At 46.5% G+C, this 19207-nt stretch overlaps 7 protein-coding genes across 7 annotated transcripts; 2 read left to right on the forward strand and 5 right to left on the reverse strand.

The window, feature by feature from the left end:
• Positions 1-134: 134 nt before the first annotated feature.
• Positions 135-799, forward strand: BDV37DRAFT_282861 (GFA family protein; the record flags this gene model as incomplete). The annotated part of the gene is made up of 4 exons (XM_032087146.1): positions 135-186; positions 257-303; positions 403-466; positions 549-799. 4 exons carry the CDS (start codon positions 135-137, stop codon positions 797-799), a joined length of 414 nt encoding a protein of 137 aa, XP_031941632.1.
• A 579-nt stretch (positions 800-1378) lies between these two features.
• BDV37DRAFT_282862 (uncharacterized protein) lies at positions 1379-2346 on the reverse strand (the record flags this gene model as incomplete). Its single annotated transcript, XM_032087147.1, has 2 exons — positions 1379-1997; positions 2075-2346. 2 exons carry the CDS (start codon positions 2344-2346, stop codon positions 1379-1381), a joined length of 891 nt encoding a protein of 296 aa, XP_031941633.1.
• Positions 2347-3970: 1624 nt separating this feature from the next.
• Positions 3971-4847, reverse strand: BDV37DRAFT_293980 (sulfotransferase family protein; the record flags this gene model as incomplete). The annotated part of the gene is made up of 1 exon (XM_032089546.1): positions 3971-4847. One exon carries the CDS (start codon positions 4845-4847, stop codon positions 4038-4040), a length of 810 nt encoding a protein of 269 aa, XP_031941634.1. The 3' UTR covers positions 3971-4037.
• Positions 4848-6705: 1858 nt separating this feature from the next.
• Positions 6706-8485, reverse strand: BDV37DRAFT_293982 (putative cytochrome P450 oxygenase; the record flags this gene model as incomplete). The annotated part of the gene is made up of 5 exons (XM_032089547.1): positions 6706-6894; positions 6950-7116; positions 7175-7282; positions 7341-8197; positions 8245-8485. The coding sequence occupies 5 exons, from the start codon at positions 8483-8485 to the stop codon at positions 6720-6722; spliced, it is 1548 nt and encodes a 515-aa protein (XP_031941635.1). The 3' UTR covers positions 6706-6719.
• A 1687-nt stretch (positions 8486-10172) lies between these two features.
• On the reverse strand, positions 10173-11313 carry BDV37DRAFT_271420 (FPP/GGPP synthase family protein; the record flags this gene model as incomplete). Its single annotated transcript, XM_032084714.1, has 4 exons — positions 10173-10557; positions 10615-10941; positions 11007-11161; positions 11218-11313. 4 exons carry the CDS (start codon positions 11311-11313, stop codon positions 10173-10175), a joined length of 963 nt encoding a protein of 320 aa, XP_031941636.1.
• Positions 11314-13204: 1891 nt separating this feature from the next.
• Positions 13205-16161, forward strand: BDV37DRAFT_282866 (terpene synthase family protein; the record flags this gene model as incomplete). The annotated part of the gene is made up of 4 exons (XM_032087148.1): positions 13205-14011; positions 14062-14167; positions 14222-14508; positions 14560-16161. The coding sequence occupies 4 exons, from the start codon at positions 13205-13207 to the stop codon at positions 16159-16161; spliced, it is 2802 nt and encodes a 933-aa protein (XP_031941637.1).
• A 1877-nt stretch (positions 16162-18038) lies between these two features.
• BDV37DRAFT_271422 (kinase-like domain-containing protein) lies at positions 18039-19150 on the reverse strand (the record flags this gene model as incomplete). The annotated part of the gene is made up of 4 exons (XM_032084715.1): positions 18039-18355; positions 18447-18650; positions 18703-18989; positions 19056-19150. The coding sequence occupies 4 exons, from the start codon at positions 19148-19150 to the stop codon at positions 18039-18041; spliced, it is 903 nt and encodes a 300-aa protein (XP_031941638.1).
• Positions 19151-19207: the final 57 nt, after the last annotated feature.

The following is a 19207-nucleotide window of genomic DNA, read 5'->3' on the forward strand; positions in this document are numbered from 1 at the left end:
CTTGACGTCGTCCTGGGGTAGCAAGGGCATAAATACACCTCGTTGGTCTGTCCGTATCCGAGAATTTCTCTATCCCATCCATATCGATCTAGATCGGAATCTATCATTCATCCTCACCCCAAACAACCGACATAATGACTCTCGAAGGAAGCTGCATGTGCGGTGCTGTTGCATACGCCTCTGACTGTATGTCTAGTACATGGTACATATTAACCCCGCTACCGCGTATACTTTACTAATATCATTCTAAATTTAGCCGAGCCTCTTGTGAAGGCTTTATGCCACTGTGTTGATTGCCAGAAGGTATGCAGTAGGTCTGTGGCACAAGACTTCGCGCTCATAGCTAGTCTTCCACATCCTCGATTCAAGTAGATGAAGCATAAGAATAACCGTTATATCTAGTGGACCGGCGGCGCATTCACGTCCAACGTAATCGTGCCCCGGGATTCTTTCAAAGTGACAAAAGGTACCTACCCACCCTATCGTTGCTTTACCTCATACATCCTTCTCTTCTCATATTCGATCATTGTGGCTGAGAATTGCTGCAGGAGAACCCTCGTTCTATGACATTACTGGAGCCTCGGGCAAAAACAATCGCCATTTCTTCTGCGGCAAGTGTGGGTCGAGTCTGTACACAGAATTAGATCTCATGGCCGACAAGACCGTCATTAAAGCCGGTACCCTGGATGGTGGCGAGGCAAACTTGCGGAACGAGGTCGATGTCGAATTCTATACTAAAGACCGGGCGTCGTATCTGTGTGCTGTGCAGGGCGCTAAGCAAGAGCCACTTCTGGGCTGACTTACCTGACGCAGCTGCCTTTGAGGCACGGGCAATAAGAAGGTAAATGGAAGGCACTCCTGCATGATGATAACGGCCGGTGGGATGAGTATGATTTTGACATTTGGTGGCAATTTACATCTGACTATGTCATGTAGTAGTATGCAGGGTGTTGGTGGGGTTGCAGTGTTTCGGATACCATGAATTGAGGAAGAGGTTTAGCAAAAACTATGAGATTCCACATAATGTCAGTGATCAGCAACATTTTTCCTAAAAATTTACAAAGAAATATTTGGGGGCCTATGGTAAATCTAAGGGTTAGGCTGGGGCCCGCTAGTCAGGGCCCTGAAGAATACTAGTTAAGATTGATTAGATGATAACGCCGTGCTGGTGTTTATTAGAACTGACCAAGCTATACCAGGCGAAGGATATCAACCAATTCGTGTCCCCAGATCGCATAATAGTACCCAAATTCCCCTCCGTCCTTTGCACCTTCTGATCTGTTTTCAAACCCTCCGCCCAAACCCCAAGTAGTCCGTCAAGGGTCAATGAAATTTTATCTACAGTGTATTTTCTGTAGGGGAACCGGTAAACACCATCTTATCCGGATATCCCATCCCCATAGCATACCAAACATCTTATCTCCAAACTTTCTCGTGCCGCCTGTACCTCGCTCGTGTGCGGGTCAATGAATGCCGCGTGGGGTGTTCTTCTCGCCGTCTTGCCGTCATCTTTGGAGTCAAACATTTTGATCAAGATGATGTCGTACTGGGTCATATCCGACATGTAGTACCATTTATGGCCCGGTCCATACTTCCCAAACAGTGTTCCACTACCCTGTCGAGAGGTCTTAGGATTATATAAGGTGCCTTGGAAGTTTTGTGGTCTCCTAAGATGGACCTCAAAAAGATCCTCGTCAGGTACAGATCGGGCATCTGCTACTGCGAGAGGGTCGCATGGGACGGGCTTCAATGGACGCCAGACGTTGATGATGGCCCAGCGGCCTTGCAGAACCCGCTCGACCTGGTCGGGTGCCATGTTGTCTTTTAATTTTTGGTATGCGTCCGCCTCGGTTTGGTCGACGTGCACTCTCCGGGACGGCATGTTAAGCGGGACTACCGATGAATCGGGTTCGGAGGAATCGATCCTTTTGCATAATTCTTTGTCCGTCTGATTGCGGATCCAACGTGAGAATATTTGCACGCTGGTTGCGCCCGTCCTAAGTGAAGATGATTGTGTAAGGAGTTTACAGTCACGGAAACACTCTCCAGAGAACAATCATTGTCGACGACTTACAATCGTTGAAGAATTTCCACCGATTCCTGCTCCACGGTGTTTAGGTCTTCGTTTCGAAAAGACGCGAAACTGGGACTTTCGTGCCGTAGAAACTGAAACCCATGCACGTCCAGACGGAATTCTTCTTTTCTCTCGCGCACATCTTCGATTTGCACAGGTTGGCGGTCGGGAGCTATCCGACAGAATTCAAGTGTTCCCGCAGTAGTTTCCCCGCCGGGGAAGGCGGACGAATGGTGGTAATCAAGGAAAGTCTGGATTATCTGAGGCCGCATGATGGTCCGACTGTTGATTGGGGAAGCGAGAAGGTTCAAAGAGGCTTGGACGTATCGAACGTGTCGTGTTGACCTGCGAGTAATTGACCCGGGGCAATGAGATCTTTAATAACCCCATGGGAGGTATAGAAAAGGCAGACAGAGTGGATACGACATATGAGGCATCGAAATTGATGAATGAGGAGGCCTCGTCACACCGCCATGCTTCCAATTCCTTTGAAAATAGGTAAATTGCTAGGACATTATCTATGCTGACGCAGGTAATGTACGGTGATGGATATTATTAGTCGATCTTGAAGTGAGATTCATAATTATCCCGCCGTGTTAAGTATAAGCTCACAGTATATAGTAATGTTAGGCTTTATAACTTGAGATTTAAACTAGCGCCACGCCAAGTAAAGAGTATTTCATATCATTCTGGGCCCCCGATTCACTACCCTTCCAGGTATCTCTGCAATTGCTCCACCCTTGCTATCTGCTCCTGCCTTTTCAATCTCTGTCGACCGTCGCCGTTCAAGCAGTTCTTTCGCACGCGGGAGATCTCTGTTCCTGGAAAATGGCATCCATAAACATCGCCAGCGCACCTGATAGAGGATTTGTTCATCGTGTTCGAGAGTCTCCAGGGGAGTATTGATTTGTTTCCACAAGGTTGCATTGCAATCTGCCTGATGACGACGATTTTCGGGATGAACCTCCCAGCCACTCTTCCTGTGCAGTCCCATCCAGTCCTTGATCTCCCACTATGGATCAGGGCGCTGCACTTGTTGCGCTGGAACGTGCGCGTGGTTGATGCGTCTATCCAAGCAATGTACTCAGCGGCCACCCTACCGTCAATCTCTACGCCATCGCGGAATACACGGCTGTTATGAATCATATGATCCGTCAAGATTCCGCACCGAATTGAGCCTGAAATGAACCAGAGCAAAGTGGAAAGTTCCATAGCAATCAACCTCACCGATAATATCTCGGCTGTCTGCTATTACACACATGATACATTCTGCATACATTATTGACCGCGAGACTTGACTATACCGTGGCAAGGCGGTGCCCGCACGGCTGATCTTCAGCACTATTCCATGCCATTGTGATCTGCAAGATGACACAGCCTCTCTTTCCCTCTCTGGTGTTGCCACGTTCCGGTTCTTGGTCCCAATTTGGTGTATCGTCGATTGTCACCAGGGACGGTGTAAGGACGGCTGCGGGATCTGAGTCAGTGAATCACCATGTGTAGCTGAGCGAGCCCGCTAGTCCGCCGATTGCATATGGAATAATAGTTCCGGGGCGAGCGGAACTAAATGGGGTTGGTTGTTGTTGTTGTTGTTGTTGTTGTTGTTGTTATTTGAACACGTATCTCACCAGCAAGGGGAATTAATGCATTTGTGGGTTTTCAATGAGGAAAGATCACCCTTGGAGCCCAAATCATATGCAACCATAGCCCCACCTCACCTTCTCAAGGTGGGAGAATTAAGCTATATAGTGTGATATAGACCCCAGCAGCAACGCGGGATTGGCTTGCCCCAACTTTAAAACCAATACGCTGGCCGTAATTTAACGTAGCGACAAACCCTGTTACCCATCACTACCATACCACTCCAGTAGGTACCTAACTAGGTCCCTCTGTTGAGTCTCTCTGCATGCTGTACCTATTACATCTGTGTTGCTTTGGGCTTTAACCTCAGCTGAAGATCTCCTCATGATAGCCGAGCAAAACCAACAAGAACAATCCCAACCACCGCAAGTATCGCCGCCCAACGTATCAACGCCCGTCGAATGTGGTACCTCGCCGTGCGTTCAATGCCTGCCGAATCATTCTCATGCGGGAAGGGTATATCCTTCGGAACATCCTTCCCCAATGCCTTACACAGCGGCTCCCAGCCCTCCCTCACGTCAAAGAACACCAGCCGATCGGCGGGCACATTTTCCTGCAGCCAAGCCAGATGCCTGGCGTAGACCTCACGACGGGGCAGCGTGGCGGCAACTTCGTTGACCGAACTCAGAGGCCGATTATCCAGATACAGCCTGCTCCACAGGCGCCGCAGCAGCCAAGTAAAGTCTACAAAATGTCGCATGCCGGGTAACGGAAAGAGCAGAGCTTTGAGAAACCACGCAGCCGCGGCGCTATGGATGTGTTCCATACTCTTCTCCCACGCGACCGGGTCGCGCACTGTACAGACGACCTTGGCATCCGGGTAGAGCTCCAGCAGCTCTGGGACGAGATTACAGGATGGGGCGTCAGTGACGGCAGCATAGCCAGCCAAGCACGATCTAAGTGTGGATAAGACGGTGTGACGATCACCGGCCAACCATGCACGGAGGATACGGACCCAGGATTTCAGTTCGGAAGGTGGGCCACGATTGAGTTGGGTGCCACAGTGGTAGACGGGCCTGTCGAGGAGGATAGCTAACGCTATGCTGAAGGATGTAGTGCCCGTGCGAGGCATCCCAGCACCGATGACTTGGATCTGGGTTCCGGGTTTCGGAACCGAAGCGGTTTGGCCCATGGTCACTTCCGGTAGGGAGGGGTAAGGACAAATCCAATAGACGAATAGAGATACTTCTGTTGATGTTGGAAATCTGACCCGTGGTCCTTGCGGTGTAAGCGATGATGGTTGATCGTATTTATACAATTCGGTTGGATCACAATGCAAGGGTTAGTTCGTGGCGGCGAGGTCCGTCGCAAACAATGGGAATGGCTTCTTTTATCCTCACTGGGGGTCATCGGGGTCCCCTGGATCCACATTCCGAACAATTGACATCACCAGAGGCCCCAATGGCGCGTCTTTAACTCTCAACCTGCCAGTCTGTTGGCTTGACACGGTAGGACAGAAAGTCGCAACGACGCTGTGGAACAGGTTCGTCGGAATCATCATCATTGGCCGTGTGACAGCATGTTTGGGTATGACAATGGTAACTCTGAATTTAGCCTTCTTGTGCGGGATCGTATTCCAATCACCTCGTCGAGTGGATGGCGAGCTGAACCCGATTTTGATCGATGAGACGATGGTTGACGGCGCTTGCCGCAATTCTGCCGGTCTTCGTATTACATACATTCCACAGCAAACCATTCAGCGTGGGGGGAGGTTCAATATTGTCTTGGCTGTTCACTGTCTGAATTATACCGCAAAAATGGAGAGATTTCACATAGAGGGTGAATTACAACAGAGCACCTGTAGCGGAGTTGAGCAAATATTAGAAGTCGAGATGGGGATCTGCACGGGGTTCAACCGAGTCTCGCAGCTAGGGCTTCAAAGGATGCATGGTCAACCAATAGTACCCGCTAGATAATGCTCCTTTACGCATACAGCTCATTTGATCGGCAGAGTAACCATAAAATATAAATAAAATGCGAGCTATGGTGTCCTGCGACATGATCCATCAGAAACTTTCTATAACCCTCTATACACCGCGCCAAATTTAGGGTCAAGGGTGAGCTGTTGCGGTCCCCGCTAATGGGTCCACATGGCATGCATAGGGGGGAGCGGACGCCCTTTCCAGGCAATGCACCCCTACCCTCGAACAACAGACAAGGTTTTCGATCGAAATGGACCCAGAATCTTTGTTAGTTACAGGTCAGCCTCTTGTGATACCCAGCCCTATAGTCTGACAGGATAGCATCAAACCAGGAGATCCCTCGGGAATAATAGTATATTCCTTTCTCATGTACGGGTTCGTAAGGACATAGTACCAAGTGACAAGGCATGGAGAGATCAATGCACAAGAAAAGACTGATATCAAATAGGTATTCTGCTAGATGGTGCCTGATCTCCTCACAAGTTTTTCCCACCAGTAGAGGTCCATATGGCATTGGTACCGTCATCTATGGGCCTGCCGTTTTTTGCTCCATGGAACGCCCTCTAGCGCTTCATAACTGTTAGATACGGGCTGAACTTTGTTCCACAGACCAATGTGACATGTTATAGATCAAAGCTTAAATCGTGCGGTTTTTCCTTGTCACCCGTAATTGAACGCCGCTGTCAATACTCCTGGAAGCCGGCAATCATGTGAAAAGACAAGTTCTTGATGGGCAAGATGATGCGATATTTCCCAGTGCCAGCTCACTCTATATTGAAAATGGATCAGACCAGCGGAAACGCGAAACTCAGGGTGTACTTGGGTAGGGTGCTGCCAACACCGTCAATCGGTATCTGTAGTCTACTTCCATTAGCTTAGTCATGATGCACGATTTTCCCTGTCAACTTTTATCATTTTGATGGCTAAGATGGACGTGTGTATACACGATAAGATGCGCCACTTCGGAAGGGCAAGATTAGCACACATTCAGTTTCTAGATGAAAATCAAAGAGCCTTCCTCCGAGTTCTCAATGAAGGTACATGTCAGATGCCAAGTCAAATTTGTCTGGCATTCCCGCGTACTAGTCCTCACGAATACCTACGACTTTCACCTTAACAGTCCAGGGTCCATCCTTAGCCCGAGGCAGAAGTTTATCTCGCACGAACTGAATATTCTCTGTGGTGGTCTGGTATAGCTCCAAGTCAAATCGACGAATGACAGCTGCGAGTGTGTTGTATAGTTCCGCATAGGCCAGGCTTTAGGGCGTGGAATTAGTACAGCAAAATGCTTCATAGAGCGAAACGCACTCACTTCATTCCTATACAGCCCCGGCCCCCTTTGCTGAATGTAAGAAGGAACCTTGAAAGACCCTCGTCACGCCCAGCTGTGTGCATCCAGCGCTCAGGATTAAATATTTTGGGCTCGGGAAAGATGGTGGGATCCATATGCACGAAGTGTGAAATCATACTGACCGGTGTCTACATGCGCGGGTCAGTTATGTCAAGTAATTCAAACACTTATAAAGGGATAATGTACCCCCGGTGGCACGGCAACATCCTTATATTTTATGACATCTCTCGGTGAAATCCTTTGCTGTCGCATCATGAGCCCCGAAAAACGCAGGGCTTCTTGAATGACCGCCGTCTATAAAATGAACGGTTAGGGCGCCAAACCAGCCATAATGAACAAGTATCACACGTACCAAGTACGGCAGTTTCTCTAGTTCTCGCCATGTTGTCGGATGGTGGGCAGTTGGTATAGCCTGGTTCAGCTCTTCGCGAAGTTTAGAGTGAACGCTCTTATCATTCAGGATATAAAACAACGCAATAGATAAGGTGGTAGCTGTGGTCTCTGTACCGGCAGCAAATAGAACCAATCCCTCGTCCTCGAGACGTTGTAAACTCCTTTCCTCAGGGGGGACCTCTGGGGCTGTGAGAGCATGGAACATGGTCATTTTTTCGGGAGGATTGCCAGATTCCTTCTGCTGGAGGGCAAGGATTGACTGTTTCCGTACGCCATCCAACAGTTGATAGACTGCGGCACGGGCTGGGAATATCTTGCGCATACACCATGCAGGTATGCATCGCAAAGCTTGGGAAAAGAGGGGGAAAAATCTAAAGAAATGGATTTGGTCCGTCCCTTCCTGAACAACCTTGACAATACCTTTGCCATAATTCTCAGGGTCCTGCAGTCCATAGTTCTCTCCATACGCATATTCCGTTATCACATCGCCTGTCAATCCCTGTAGTCGGTCGATCAACTCGACTACACTGCCTTCCTTGTAAGCTGTAGTAAGACCATCGAGGAACCTTGATAAGGACTCATGGATCACCGGCTCAATCCGCTCAATCGATCGCCTTGAAAAAAAGGAATTCAGCAGCTTCCGGCGCATGCGATGCGTGTGATGGCCAACTGTTGCAACCAGAGCCGTCGGCGAACTGAAGATCACGACTGATTTTGCGTCTTTGTCTCGCATCCCATGGGCCGGAGCATACAACTCATCGTAGAAGTATGGGTCTTTAATGTGGACTTCGCGGGGGTTGATCCTCACAATGGGCCCTTCGAGATAGTTAGCACATCGTCGGGTAATTGATTTTGAGCAGTACCATATTTTTCGTGCATCTTCTCAATCTCCCAGACGTATAACCCGCCCCGAATCACATCATGATAGAACTCGTAGGCATGGGAAATTGCCGCTAACTTCGGACCTGGTATATGATGGAGGGGGTCAAAATACAAGCGGTATATACTGCGTAAAATCAAACTGAATATGATGAGCTGTACAATGGATATCGCGAATTGCTCCTTGAACGATGTCCAAATGATGTCGGGAGAAAGGAGCCCCATGATGGCGACAATGAATGAGGTTTCTCTGAGGAAAAAGACCGGGATGCGAATGAGGAACGACGAAGACTATATTAAGGCTGCTCGCAGTCAATTCTCGCGAGATTCGATCGGCTGCATGGTTCTTCATGCATGTAGGTCTTCGGACTCAGCTGGAAAGATATCGAAGGCAAAGCTCATCTCCAACGATAAGGGCAGCTGGCGCGCCGTCAGGCAATGTGCTATTAAGTCTAAGTCACAATTTTTTTTATTTTATTTTATTTTATTTTATTTTATTTTTTTTTTTTTGCAATCAAGTCAGTACGAAGAATTTGGCAAATGCGAGTTTGAATCGAGGGTGAAATGGGTGTGTAATGTGCATGACGGTGTCATGGGAATACCTGTATTGCCTTTACGCCTGGTGTTCCTTGGGGAAATTCTCGGCTGCCTAACTGGTATTGTATTGTCATTTCTGAGAATTGAACATGTCTTGTGGCTGACTGAACTCGATGGCTGGCCAAATACGAAATGGAGCAGGATCAGCCAATCTCATGTCATGTCGGATGTATATAGTGGAACTACTAGCGTCTGTGCCAGTCAACCAGGGATGATCGTCCTCAACGATCTCGCAACTCGTCTCAAATCCTCCGCGCGCTATCACTAGCCCTTGCATAATAGCAGTCAGCTATGTGCCGTGACTATAGTGGGTCTTTAGACACAGATGATAGTCATTCGGTATGTGGTCGGCCGCCTTACATTACCCATGCATAACGGACGAAGCTTCATGATGCGCAACTGACCGTCTGATACGGAGTTTGCCCGTACCTCATACCTGGAACCAGAACTCGCCAGAGATCAATTTGTGGTCAATTCCACTGTGACGTGTTGTATTTGTTGACCCGACGCGAGAATAGTCCAGTGAGAGACAAATGCACAGTACCGTTGTGTTGCTAAAGATAAGTTTTCCTTCTCGTCCACTCGGGTGGAAATGCTGAAGCTCACTCGTGTTTGTCAATCTAACAAAAAAAAAAAAAAAAAAAAAAAAAAAAAAACAAAAAAAAAGCCTACGACAATGTCCTTCATACCCTAGAAGGTCGTTGCTTTCTTTTCAAATGGCCATTGCCCTTCTTGATCCAAGATTCCAGGGACTCCAAGGACTCCGAGGGCCGCGAGCGTGCGTGGCTGGAGACCGCTTGCTTTGCCGGATCGACAACGGCAGTACTCATGTATCGTCCATTCTAGCCAATAAAACCCAAAGCTGGAATGCCGAAATACCAGAAAGTTGCTGGCATTTGTTCAGATCACGCCAGCAGGACCTGCCAGACACGTTGGAAAAAGTGGTCTTATGCGCCTGTTATCAAGGTTAGTCGGCTCAATTGCCATTTAAAATCTACCATTGGCCTATAATACCTTAACCTAGTTGTGCATTTTTTTTAACCATTACAATTAACCTAACCTCGCAATTAGCCAGTATATAATAGACTAAAGATATCAATCCCCAATGTGTATTGTCCTACTGTCACCAGTTCTGGTTTGGCTGGTAGATCAGAAGTTGAGGTATCCTATTGATTATCAGTCTCTAGTCTATACTCTTTGTAGATTTTCATCTGTTTAGGCCGAACAATTCCAACGGAAAGACTCCAATAGAGTGAATATATTCTGGACTCTGTGCTGTAAGAGACTATATACCGATAAACAAAATATAAAATCATTAATCCAGTTTCAATGTTTCTAAGAACGCGGCCATGCCTGTAGAGGGGCCTATCTGGGCATCTAATTCCTCTACCATTGACTTGGCCTCCACGATCAATGAGTTCAGTTTTGTGTAGCTGTACGTAAAGCTTTGTGTCGAAGTGATATAGTCGACTGCACAGGCCTTGAGTGTGATGTCATCACTTCTCTGTCTCAGGATATTCAGGAGCTGCATATTTTTAGGGTCACTGTTGATGCTGTGGACAATGGGGAAGGAAAACTTCCCCTCCGTGATATCCTCACAGAAGCCTTTGTTCTTAGTATACTCGCTGGCCTTGAGATTGAGAATGTCGTCGCGGATCTGGTAGATCGCACCGATTTTGTTCATTAAGGGTATGCAGTCACTGGTTTCCCTTGATTAGCCATGTCTATAAATAGCATTCAGTGCAAAACCGGCGTACCATTTCTGATTGCTTTCCAGCTGCATGAGTTTGACTGCGAGTCGAAACAGACCCCCCGTTTTGTCTAGAACCATGTCAATGTATTCTTCCTCTGTAGGGCATGTCAAAGTATCTCGCCAGTGCAGTTCCATCCCTTGGCCTCTATGAAGATTTAGGAGCTCCTCAATAAAGACATCGTTGGCACGTGTGCTATACCAGGAGGAGAGCTTCTGTTGTGCCAGGAAGTACGCGTAGTTGGCGGAGTTTATGGTTTGAGCCACGCCAAAGATGCTATGGGCGACTGGCTTCCCCCGTCGAAGCTTCGATGAATCTTGGATATCGTCAATGCTAATGTACTTATTTAGCCAGTGTTGACCGTGGCGTCGAAATAGCGATCGGGGTATAAGTCTTACAGCAGAGATGCGGAGTGCAGTAGATTCACAATATCGCTTATAATGTCCACCTTTTTGGGAGGAATTTGAAGCCACTCATTGAATGCCAGTATGAGCTTGTGCCGAATGTTCTTCCCCCCAGACGAAAGGAGGTAATCCAACGGCCCACATATAATCTTTGCTAATATTAGGGAGTTTCCATCTCTATGTTCTTATGCTGAGCGAGACAAACCTGGTCTTTGCTCCTTGGATAGGCAGTAACCGGGCCGGCGTAGGCCAAGGGAGATGTTGGCGGGGACCCTATCTGAAAACTTGGAATAACTGTCATCCTGTTGGAGCTGAACTCAAGAGCTAGGCAACTGTCTGAGCATAAGTAAGAATACTGAGTTGATTCACCACACCGACCATGTTCAAAATTGTCCCCGAAGAAAAATGTATATTTAATTAACTCTTCCCAAAAGACACACACAAAGGTCTAGGTTTCATCAGGGATGCACTCCAGACAGTACACAGAGGTAACGAACCAGCGGTAATGTCTTTAGAATCTACGTTTTATCGGGTATTATCTGCACTGGTAATCCCTACACAGTATCATACACAGATGTTAGATGCAAGGGGTTGGAAACTCGCGGACAATAGCTTACATTGTCAGCCGCAGCACACCCGTAATGTATAAGCTGGAACCATATGAATCGCCAGTCTGTATGAGCCTGGGAGAGCGTCTTTTGCTTGCTGTCAGACTTCAGTCACTTCGAGGTTCGTGTTCATAGAAGTCTTTCGTAGCATAGACACCAATGTATTGGCGGTTTTTTAGTAACAAAATGGTGAAATAGTCGAATACCAGATCTGTCCATGAAGCAGATATCTACGTATACCTTCCTGGATCGAATCGTGAAAACTTTACGTAACTTCTCAGCTAACCACGTTGAACCTTGTTGTCGCTTGAAGTTGACAAGTCACAATTGAGTCACCGCTATTCAAATGGCAGATTCCATTCCTAATATACAGCCAATCTGCTGTGGCTTGCGGGCGATTACCTTTAGTCAACAAGTGATTCCACTTGAAACGGGACTATTGAGTGCCATAATCTAGTTGGTTCATGTTGACTGAAGCTGACTCGCTGCAAGGAAGACTAACAATAGAGAACCGAGTCATTAAAATCTCACAACCATTACACGCAGAATTGTTACAAAAGGAAACCGTATATTGAACGCCAAAGTAAGACGGAACAGGGTACGAACTAGCATACCACTACCTCCCAAGGTATGCTAAGTCGACCTCAGGATCGCTTCGTCATCGCCTTATAAAGCCTGTAACAACAATGCCGGTGGCAAACGGGGGAACCCCCCCCATCGGATCAGGGCCTGGCGGATGTAATACTTCGCAGTGCGCTCTATCTCCGAATCATTGACATGCGGGAAGGAGATATCTGTAGGGACATCTTTGCCAAGTGCTTTACACAGTGGCTCTCAACAATCTCGAACATCCAAAAATACCAGGGCGAAAGGGATGCTGAAGAATATATCAGGGTATGTATTGATTATAAATCCTGTGAACCTAAAGCATTACACATTCCCAAGCCAAATCATTTAGTGCGCAACCCGATTCCAAGTGGAATCTCAGATTTGACGATCAACACCACCATAACAGGGATAACTCTAACGCCACGACAAACACTATCAATAGGTTAACCCCCCCCAACACACACACACACACACTCTCTCTCTCTCTCTCTCTCTCTCTCTCTCTCTTTTCTCTTTGCTTTTTTTACCCTTTTACTTCTTTATTTTATTTTTGTTTTTACCATATCTTAAATATAAATTTCATTACATACGCATTTTAAAAGGCTTTACCTGTACCAGATAAATGCCTGAGCTCAGAGTTGCGGATATTGGACGCATCCACCTTCAAAGGCTGGGTGGTTAACCCCTTGCACGGTGCATACTGCCATTAGTGGAAAGGCATAGTGCGCAGCCTGAAGACGCGAACAGAATTCAATACGGTGAACATTTTACCGGAAACTCAATATTATAGTGACTTGTCAACCACAAGCTGAAATGGATGACCTAGTGGAATCCTTCTCCCCCTGTACAACTGTAACATTGCTGGTAATTATTTATATGTGGCTAAAACCAGGGATCTCTGAACTAACTCCTACCTCATCAGTCGTTGACCTACAATTACCTTTTTAATACATACTTCATTATCCATTGAGCACTATGATTGGGGATCCAGTGTCTGTGATTATCGATACGCGAGAACGAAGCTTGCTGGAGAGCTTCAATAAGTCCTACCATTCAAGCTATGGACTAGGTACCATGTCTGGAAACATATACGATACCGCATGGATTGCAATGGTCAGAAAGCCAATCCAAGGAAAGTCTGTCTGGGCGTTTCCAGTTGCCTTTAAGGCTCTCCTAGAGCAACAAAACCAGTGCGGTAGTTGGGGCGGGACTTCCTCTAAATTAGACTCCATTACTAGCACCTTAGCAGGGCTTCTGGCACTGCAGAGGCATACAGGCGATGCCTGTGAAATAAGCCCTCAGGACCTTACCTCGAGGATCCTGAAAGCTAAGGAATTTTTGAAGACAGCTTTGGAAGGTCTCAACGACTTGCTCTTAAACTGTATTTTGCCTGTTGGTCTGGAGCTTCGAATACCGGCCTTGTTGGATCTGCTCGAAGCGGAAGGACATATATTTCACTTTGATCGGACCTACTTGACCAAGGTCCAGTTGAAAAAATTGTCAAAGATCAACTTGGATACCATTTTTAGCGGTCCGCAATCTTCTCTTCTGCACTCCTTGGAAGCTTTGGTTGGGAAGATAGACTTCAAAGGGCTGGCCCGTTATAAAGTCCTTGGTAGTATGCTAGCATCTCCATCTGCAACAGCAGCGTACCTGATGTATAATCCTGTGTGGGATGACGAAGCAGAGGAATATATTCAGTGTGCAATCTCCAATGGAGCTGGCCATGGATCAGGACTTGTGGCTGCAGGATATCCTACGACGGTATTTGAATGGGCGTGGGTATGTTTCGTCCAAGTTCTTAGCAGTGATAAATATTCTAATCCAGCAAGGTGATAACAAACTTGATGCGCCATGGAATTGAACCGAGCAGCAGACTTAAGGAAGTTGGCAAGCAGATCGAAAGCGAAATCAAGTTACATGGGGTAGTGGGCTTCGGTATAGTATCTTTAGTCTAAAAGTTGGTTTATTTTGCTAACAATCTGCGAATAGTCCCAAAAGCATGTCCTGATGCTGATGACACGGCCAAGTCTCTAGCAGCTCTTGCGCTTCAGGGAGCACACTACTCGCCACAGGAGTTAATCGATCGATTTGAACGAGAAAGTTATTTTACCACATATCTATATGAGACACACACTAGTATAAGTACTAATGCTAATGTTCTCACTGCTCTGGTCTTGCTTTCGAACGATGGCCGCTACCAGCCACAAATCGAAAAATGCATTCGCTATCTATGCGAGGCATGGTTTCACTGTGACCGAATGGTAAAGGACAAATGGGTATGCCAAACTATATTTATAGAAATGCGGATGTTGTACTAAAGTCCCTAGAATATCTCACCTTATTATCCAACGATGCTGATGTGCGAAGCCTTGATGTCTTACATTCAGCGCTGGAGTGAAGGAACTCTACCCGCATTACCCGACGATCTTATGAAATTCAGTGTTCCAATCACGTTATTTCAGTCATTAATCCGCACATTGCGCACTCAAAACCCTGACGGATCCTGGGGTAGCTCAGACTCTGCTGAAGAGACTGCCTATGCTCTTCTGATACTGAAAAGTGTGGCATCTTTTAGTTTCACTGACGTGATATCAGCGGAGGTTAAAAATGCCATGAGTAAAGGTATCCAGTTTATTCTTTCGAAAGGCCAACGGTCAGATACAGACGATCAACTTTGGCTGGACAAAACCTTATATTCTATACCGACTGTGTCAGATTCCTACATCATGGCTGCTGTGAAAACCGAAGATACTGTGGCCAGCCTTGCCAAAATACCACTCAAGCTTGTCGACATGTCAACAACTGTGATTGAGAAGATGACACAGTACTTTGCTCGACTGCCATCTCAGATAGAAACTCCAAAGTGGGTTATACAAGCTTCGGTGATAGAGGCAATGCTTTTTAACAACAGGCTAAAAACGCTGGATGTATTTTCTACCCAAAAGGCCCTCGGAGAGAAATACATTAAGTTTGCCGCGTGTTTCTGGACATTGGCAAACAATTCAAGCCCTGAGTATCTCATGAGTACATGGACAATCTACAGCATGGTAGAACTTTCCATTGGCATATTCCAAGAAGACGAATTGATGGAAAAGTCGTTGACGAACCTACCAGACTGTGCCACAGGCGTTATAGCTGACTATATCGATGCGCTTTGCAACGAGACAGCTGCGTGTGAAGATGATTCTCTCGGGGAATCTTCATATGGAAAGAGTTTATCTGATATGGACGAGGAAACCCTCACTCGCCTTGAAAATATACAACAAAACATAGGAGTCTGGTTCCGTTTTGTTTTGAATGACAATCTCAAGGGAACTCCTAGTTCTTATGAAAAACATGATCTTCAACAAGAACTGAGGATGGCGATCTTGGCTGCTATGCAACAAGCCAAAGCATATAGACCACTCAACAGCAGTCTTGCGCATTCTGACGCAGAGGGTGTTACAATAAGTACCGGCCAGACGTTCTGTACGTGGCTACATACATCTGCAGTCCATGATGTTAAGAGTGGGCTAGTCTCCAAATCCCTTATATGTAAGATTGGGGATGGTAGAGATGTCTTTCCTACAGCAAAAGAGAAGTACCTTGCCGAAAAGCTATGGAGGCAAATCTCCATCGAAGGAAGGCTTTGGAATGATGTCGGCAGTATTGAACGAGACCGGCTCGCATCGAATCTCAACTCTGTCAACTTTCCCGAGTTCTCGCTTCCTCAAAGTCTCAAGCTGGATGGTGATGTGAAGACGCAGTTGATTAAGCTGGCAGAATATGAACACAAGTGCACTCTAGCATACCTGGACGATTTGGCACAGATTTTGGAAAATTCTGGTCGTCGAAGACTCTCGTTGTACCTGCAGATGTATTACCGTTGTTGCACGATCTATTCTGAAACGTGTGTCAAGTATGCCTTCGGCTCCACCACGGCGACGTGAGCCGCAAATATATTAAGGGAAGATTTGGCCTCTTTTACAATGGGTTTTGTTCCCATATTATAGGGTTTACAATTTTTAGCGCAAGGCACTTACCTATGTCTCTTTTGGTTTAATATCCTCTTGGTAAATATGCATTGTTGTAATAGAATAGCATCAGTAGACTATATGAAGAAAGTACCTTCAATATCGTCCATGGATGCATGAATTATACATGCTATAGGCTTTCCCATGTTTAGTCTTCTTCAGTGCCCAATCCCAACCCCTAGAGCCATTTGGGGCCCATCATGGGCCCTGAAGAAGACTATCCATAATGACAGCCCTGATAAGAGAGCAAACAATACATCGCCTCGAGGAATCAGGTCAAAATGGTATGTGATGAACAGGTGCGTGGCCTATTGGCCTGGCCACAGGATTCTCCACTACGTTGATCATCCTTCCGCGAAAAGTGAATCTTAGCATATTGTTATGGATCGTGGCTGCGTTTATGTGGACTACCATCAAGGACATATACTTAAGCCATGATATCAAAAACTTCGTTACCATTGCAAAAAGCAGCAACACCTCCGATTGGATTTGTACAATGATGGGACGCCTTTCCTAATAGTTGCCTTATGATTTGCCTCATGGAACGATCCTAGCTCGGACGCTTGCATATGGGACATGACCATATACATGCAGTATATGCATTAGTGCCTAATGTATGAAGCGGCGTGTTGGAATCTCCTCCCACCATCAGTCAATCAATGGTACATTATAGAGACATTACAAATCATTATTGTACTTATAGAGTGCCCAGGGCTTCTACCTGTCGGTGCCCACTACACACATCTAACTGCATGAGAGGATGTTGATGAGATCATGCGCGCCTTACATACTGCACTTAGTAGCAATGCCAGTACCCGTTGGCGACCATTGTTGGACATAACTATTCTAACTGAATGCTCAGAATATTCATGATCGTTGTTCGCAAGCATCTTGATTTGTAAACCACCGGAGTGATAGTGGCTGTACCCTACGAAAAAAACCAATCAATATCCTCGCAGCTCGAGCAATTATTGGTCGTATTTTTGGTGTACAGTGCTGGTGCACATCTTCATATCCAACCACCAGCGCGTTTGCCGGCCGAAATATGTAGGTTGTTCTTGGCAGAATCAGGAATGGCGCACCCTTGAGCCCTACCAGGCTAGCAGTTGGGGCGTTGGGAAAGGTCGGTATATTCACAGATGTATGCATGAATCTAAGGAGTACTTGCGTGCGACCTGTCATAACCAAGGCTCTATCAACGTAATCTTACATCATACAAGCCAATGAGTGTCACTCAGCCACAGCATTCAGCACAGGCGCGTGCGCTTATGGTTGACTCACCCAGTGGAATGCCTTACTCCAAGCCAATGATCGCTACAATTTGCACCTAGAAACGGTATTTCAATAGACGATGATTATTTGTAATTGAGTTCTAAATCTCTATTGGTGAATAGGTTCAATGTATATCTAGAGAGTAAATACATACAGGCTTCAGTCAACCTTCCACAAAAAAACAGTTATTTTCGGCCGGGCTATTAGAGGTGGATTTATTATTCTTGGATCAATCATCTTTATTGTTTTCGGTCGCGGTGCTCAGCACAATAGTGAGGGAAAAACTAATAATCCTGCGAATGAGGTCAATGCGAAGGTGATCGACGGGTTGAATGAGGCTGGCGGTTGCATGACATCGGTGGTTGTGAGCTCCGCAACCTGGTCAAATATGTAGGGCTAGGACCCCTCAGTCCCTATTCTACTTCAAATTACTGGAGCACATTTCACCAACCCAAGTGAGTCATAGTTGCAAAGCGCTTACGTTGAGTACGCAGGAGGATATTGACGCGGATTCATTAGGTTCAAGGCTGACCAAACCATCCATCATCCAAGAGCTGTCGTGCTGACGGCCGATCTCGTGGATCTAGCTTCATGGCCGTTAACACGAATTCCTTATCTTCCGGGCAAATTTCCAGCGTAGTGGTGAGATGGAACGGTCTCAATGTCTCAGGAGGGCTGTTTTGCATGATCCAAACAAGAATAGCCAGTCGCTCCTGGTCCGCAATTTGTTCGTACGATTCTGGAAATGGCCCGAAGCATCTATGATGCTTCATGAGGATCTTGACATCGTATTCATCGTGGTCGGCAGGAACATCGGGCTTGAAGATGTGAAATCCTTCTCCATAGAGGAGACTGATAAGCTTTGTGGGGGTGAAGATTAATAGTCGGGTTCAACCGTTGTCAAATGGAGTTTAAACTTGCCATTGCACCAAATGACCAAATATCCGTTGCAGTGCCCCATTTCATTTGAAGCTGTGCTTCAGGGCTCCTGAAAATATGGGTGCCGATAGGGTCACCATGTTGTGCGTAAGCAGAGTCCGCAGGAACAGTACTCCCAAAATCAGCTAATTGGACGTCTGCAAAACGGATATCACTGTAGCCATAATTTACCAACACATTGCTTGGTTTGAGGTCTACTCCCCGCTGATCAATAAGGCTCACGAAGCAGAGATGCCCAAAGCATACCGGTATGTACAAATCCCTCGTCATGTAAAACTGAAAGAGCTTGTAGCACCTTTTTCGCAACATGTTTCACCTCTGGACGAGTAAGACGTTGCTTATTCGATGCGTGAAGAGCATCATCGTCTAAGTATCTCAATATGAGCGTCAGAGGAACTGCAGGATCTGTGATCTCATCAATTAACGGGCGAATCCAGGGGGTTCTGTTTTGGAAGTGACGTAGAACGTCTCGTTCGTTTTGTAATCGAAAATGTCTGACACTCTTCGCCATGACGTTCGCATGATATTTGTTCCTATAATTGTTATTGTGGGCATGTTGTTCTGGTTACATCAATGAAAAAAAGAAAAGGGAGGCTTACGTAGCAAGCCAGACTGAGTCCTGTAGCTGCCTTGTCACAGTGTAAATACCTGTTTTGCCTTTCAAAGCCTGTCCAAGAACCAAAGCAGCCGCCATATCGAGCTCGATAAAATGAGATACTCCCGAAACGCTAGCAAAAGAGGGCCACAGGTT

Source organism: Aspergillus pseudonomiae (assembly GCF_009193645.1).
Source record: "Aspergillus pseudonomiae strain CBS 119388 unplaced genomic scaffold BDV37scaffold_31, whole genome shotgun sequence".
NCBI lineage: Eukaryota > Fungi > Ascomycota > Eurotiomycetes > Eurotiales > Aspergillaceae > Aspergillus > Aspergillus pseudonomiae.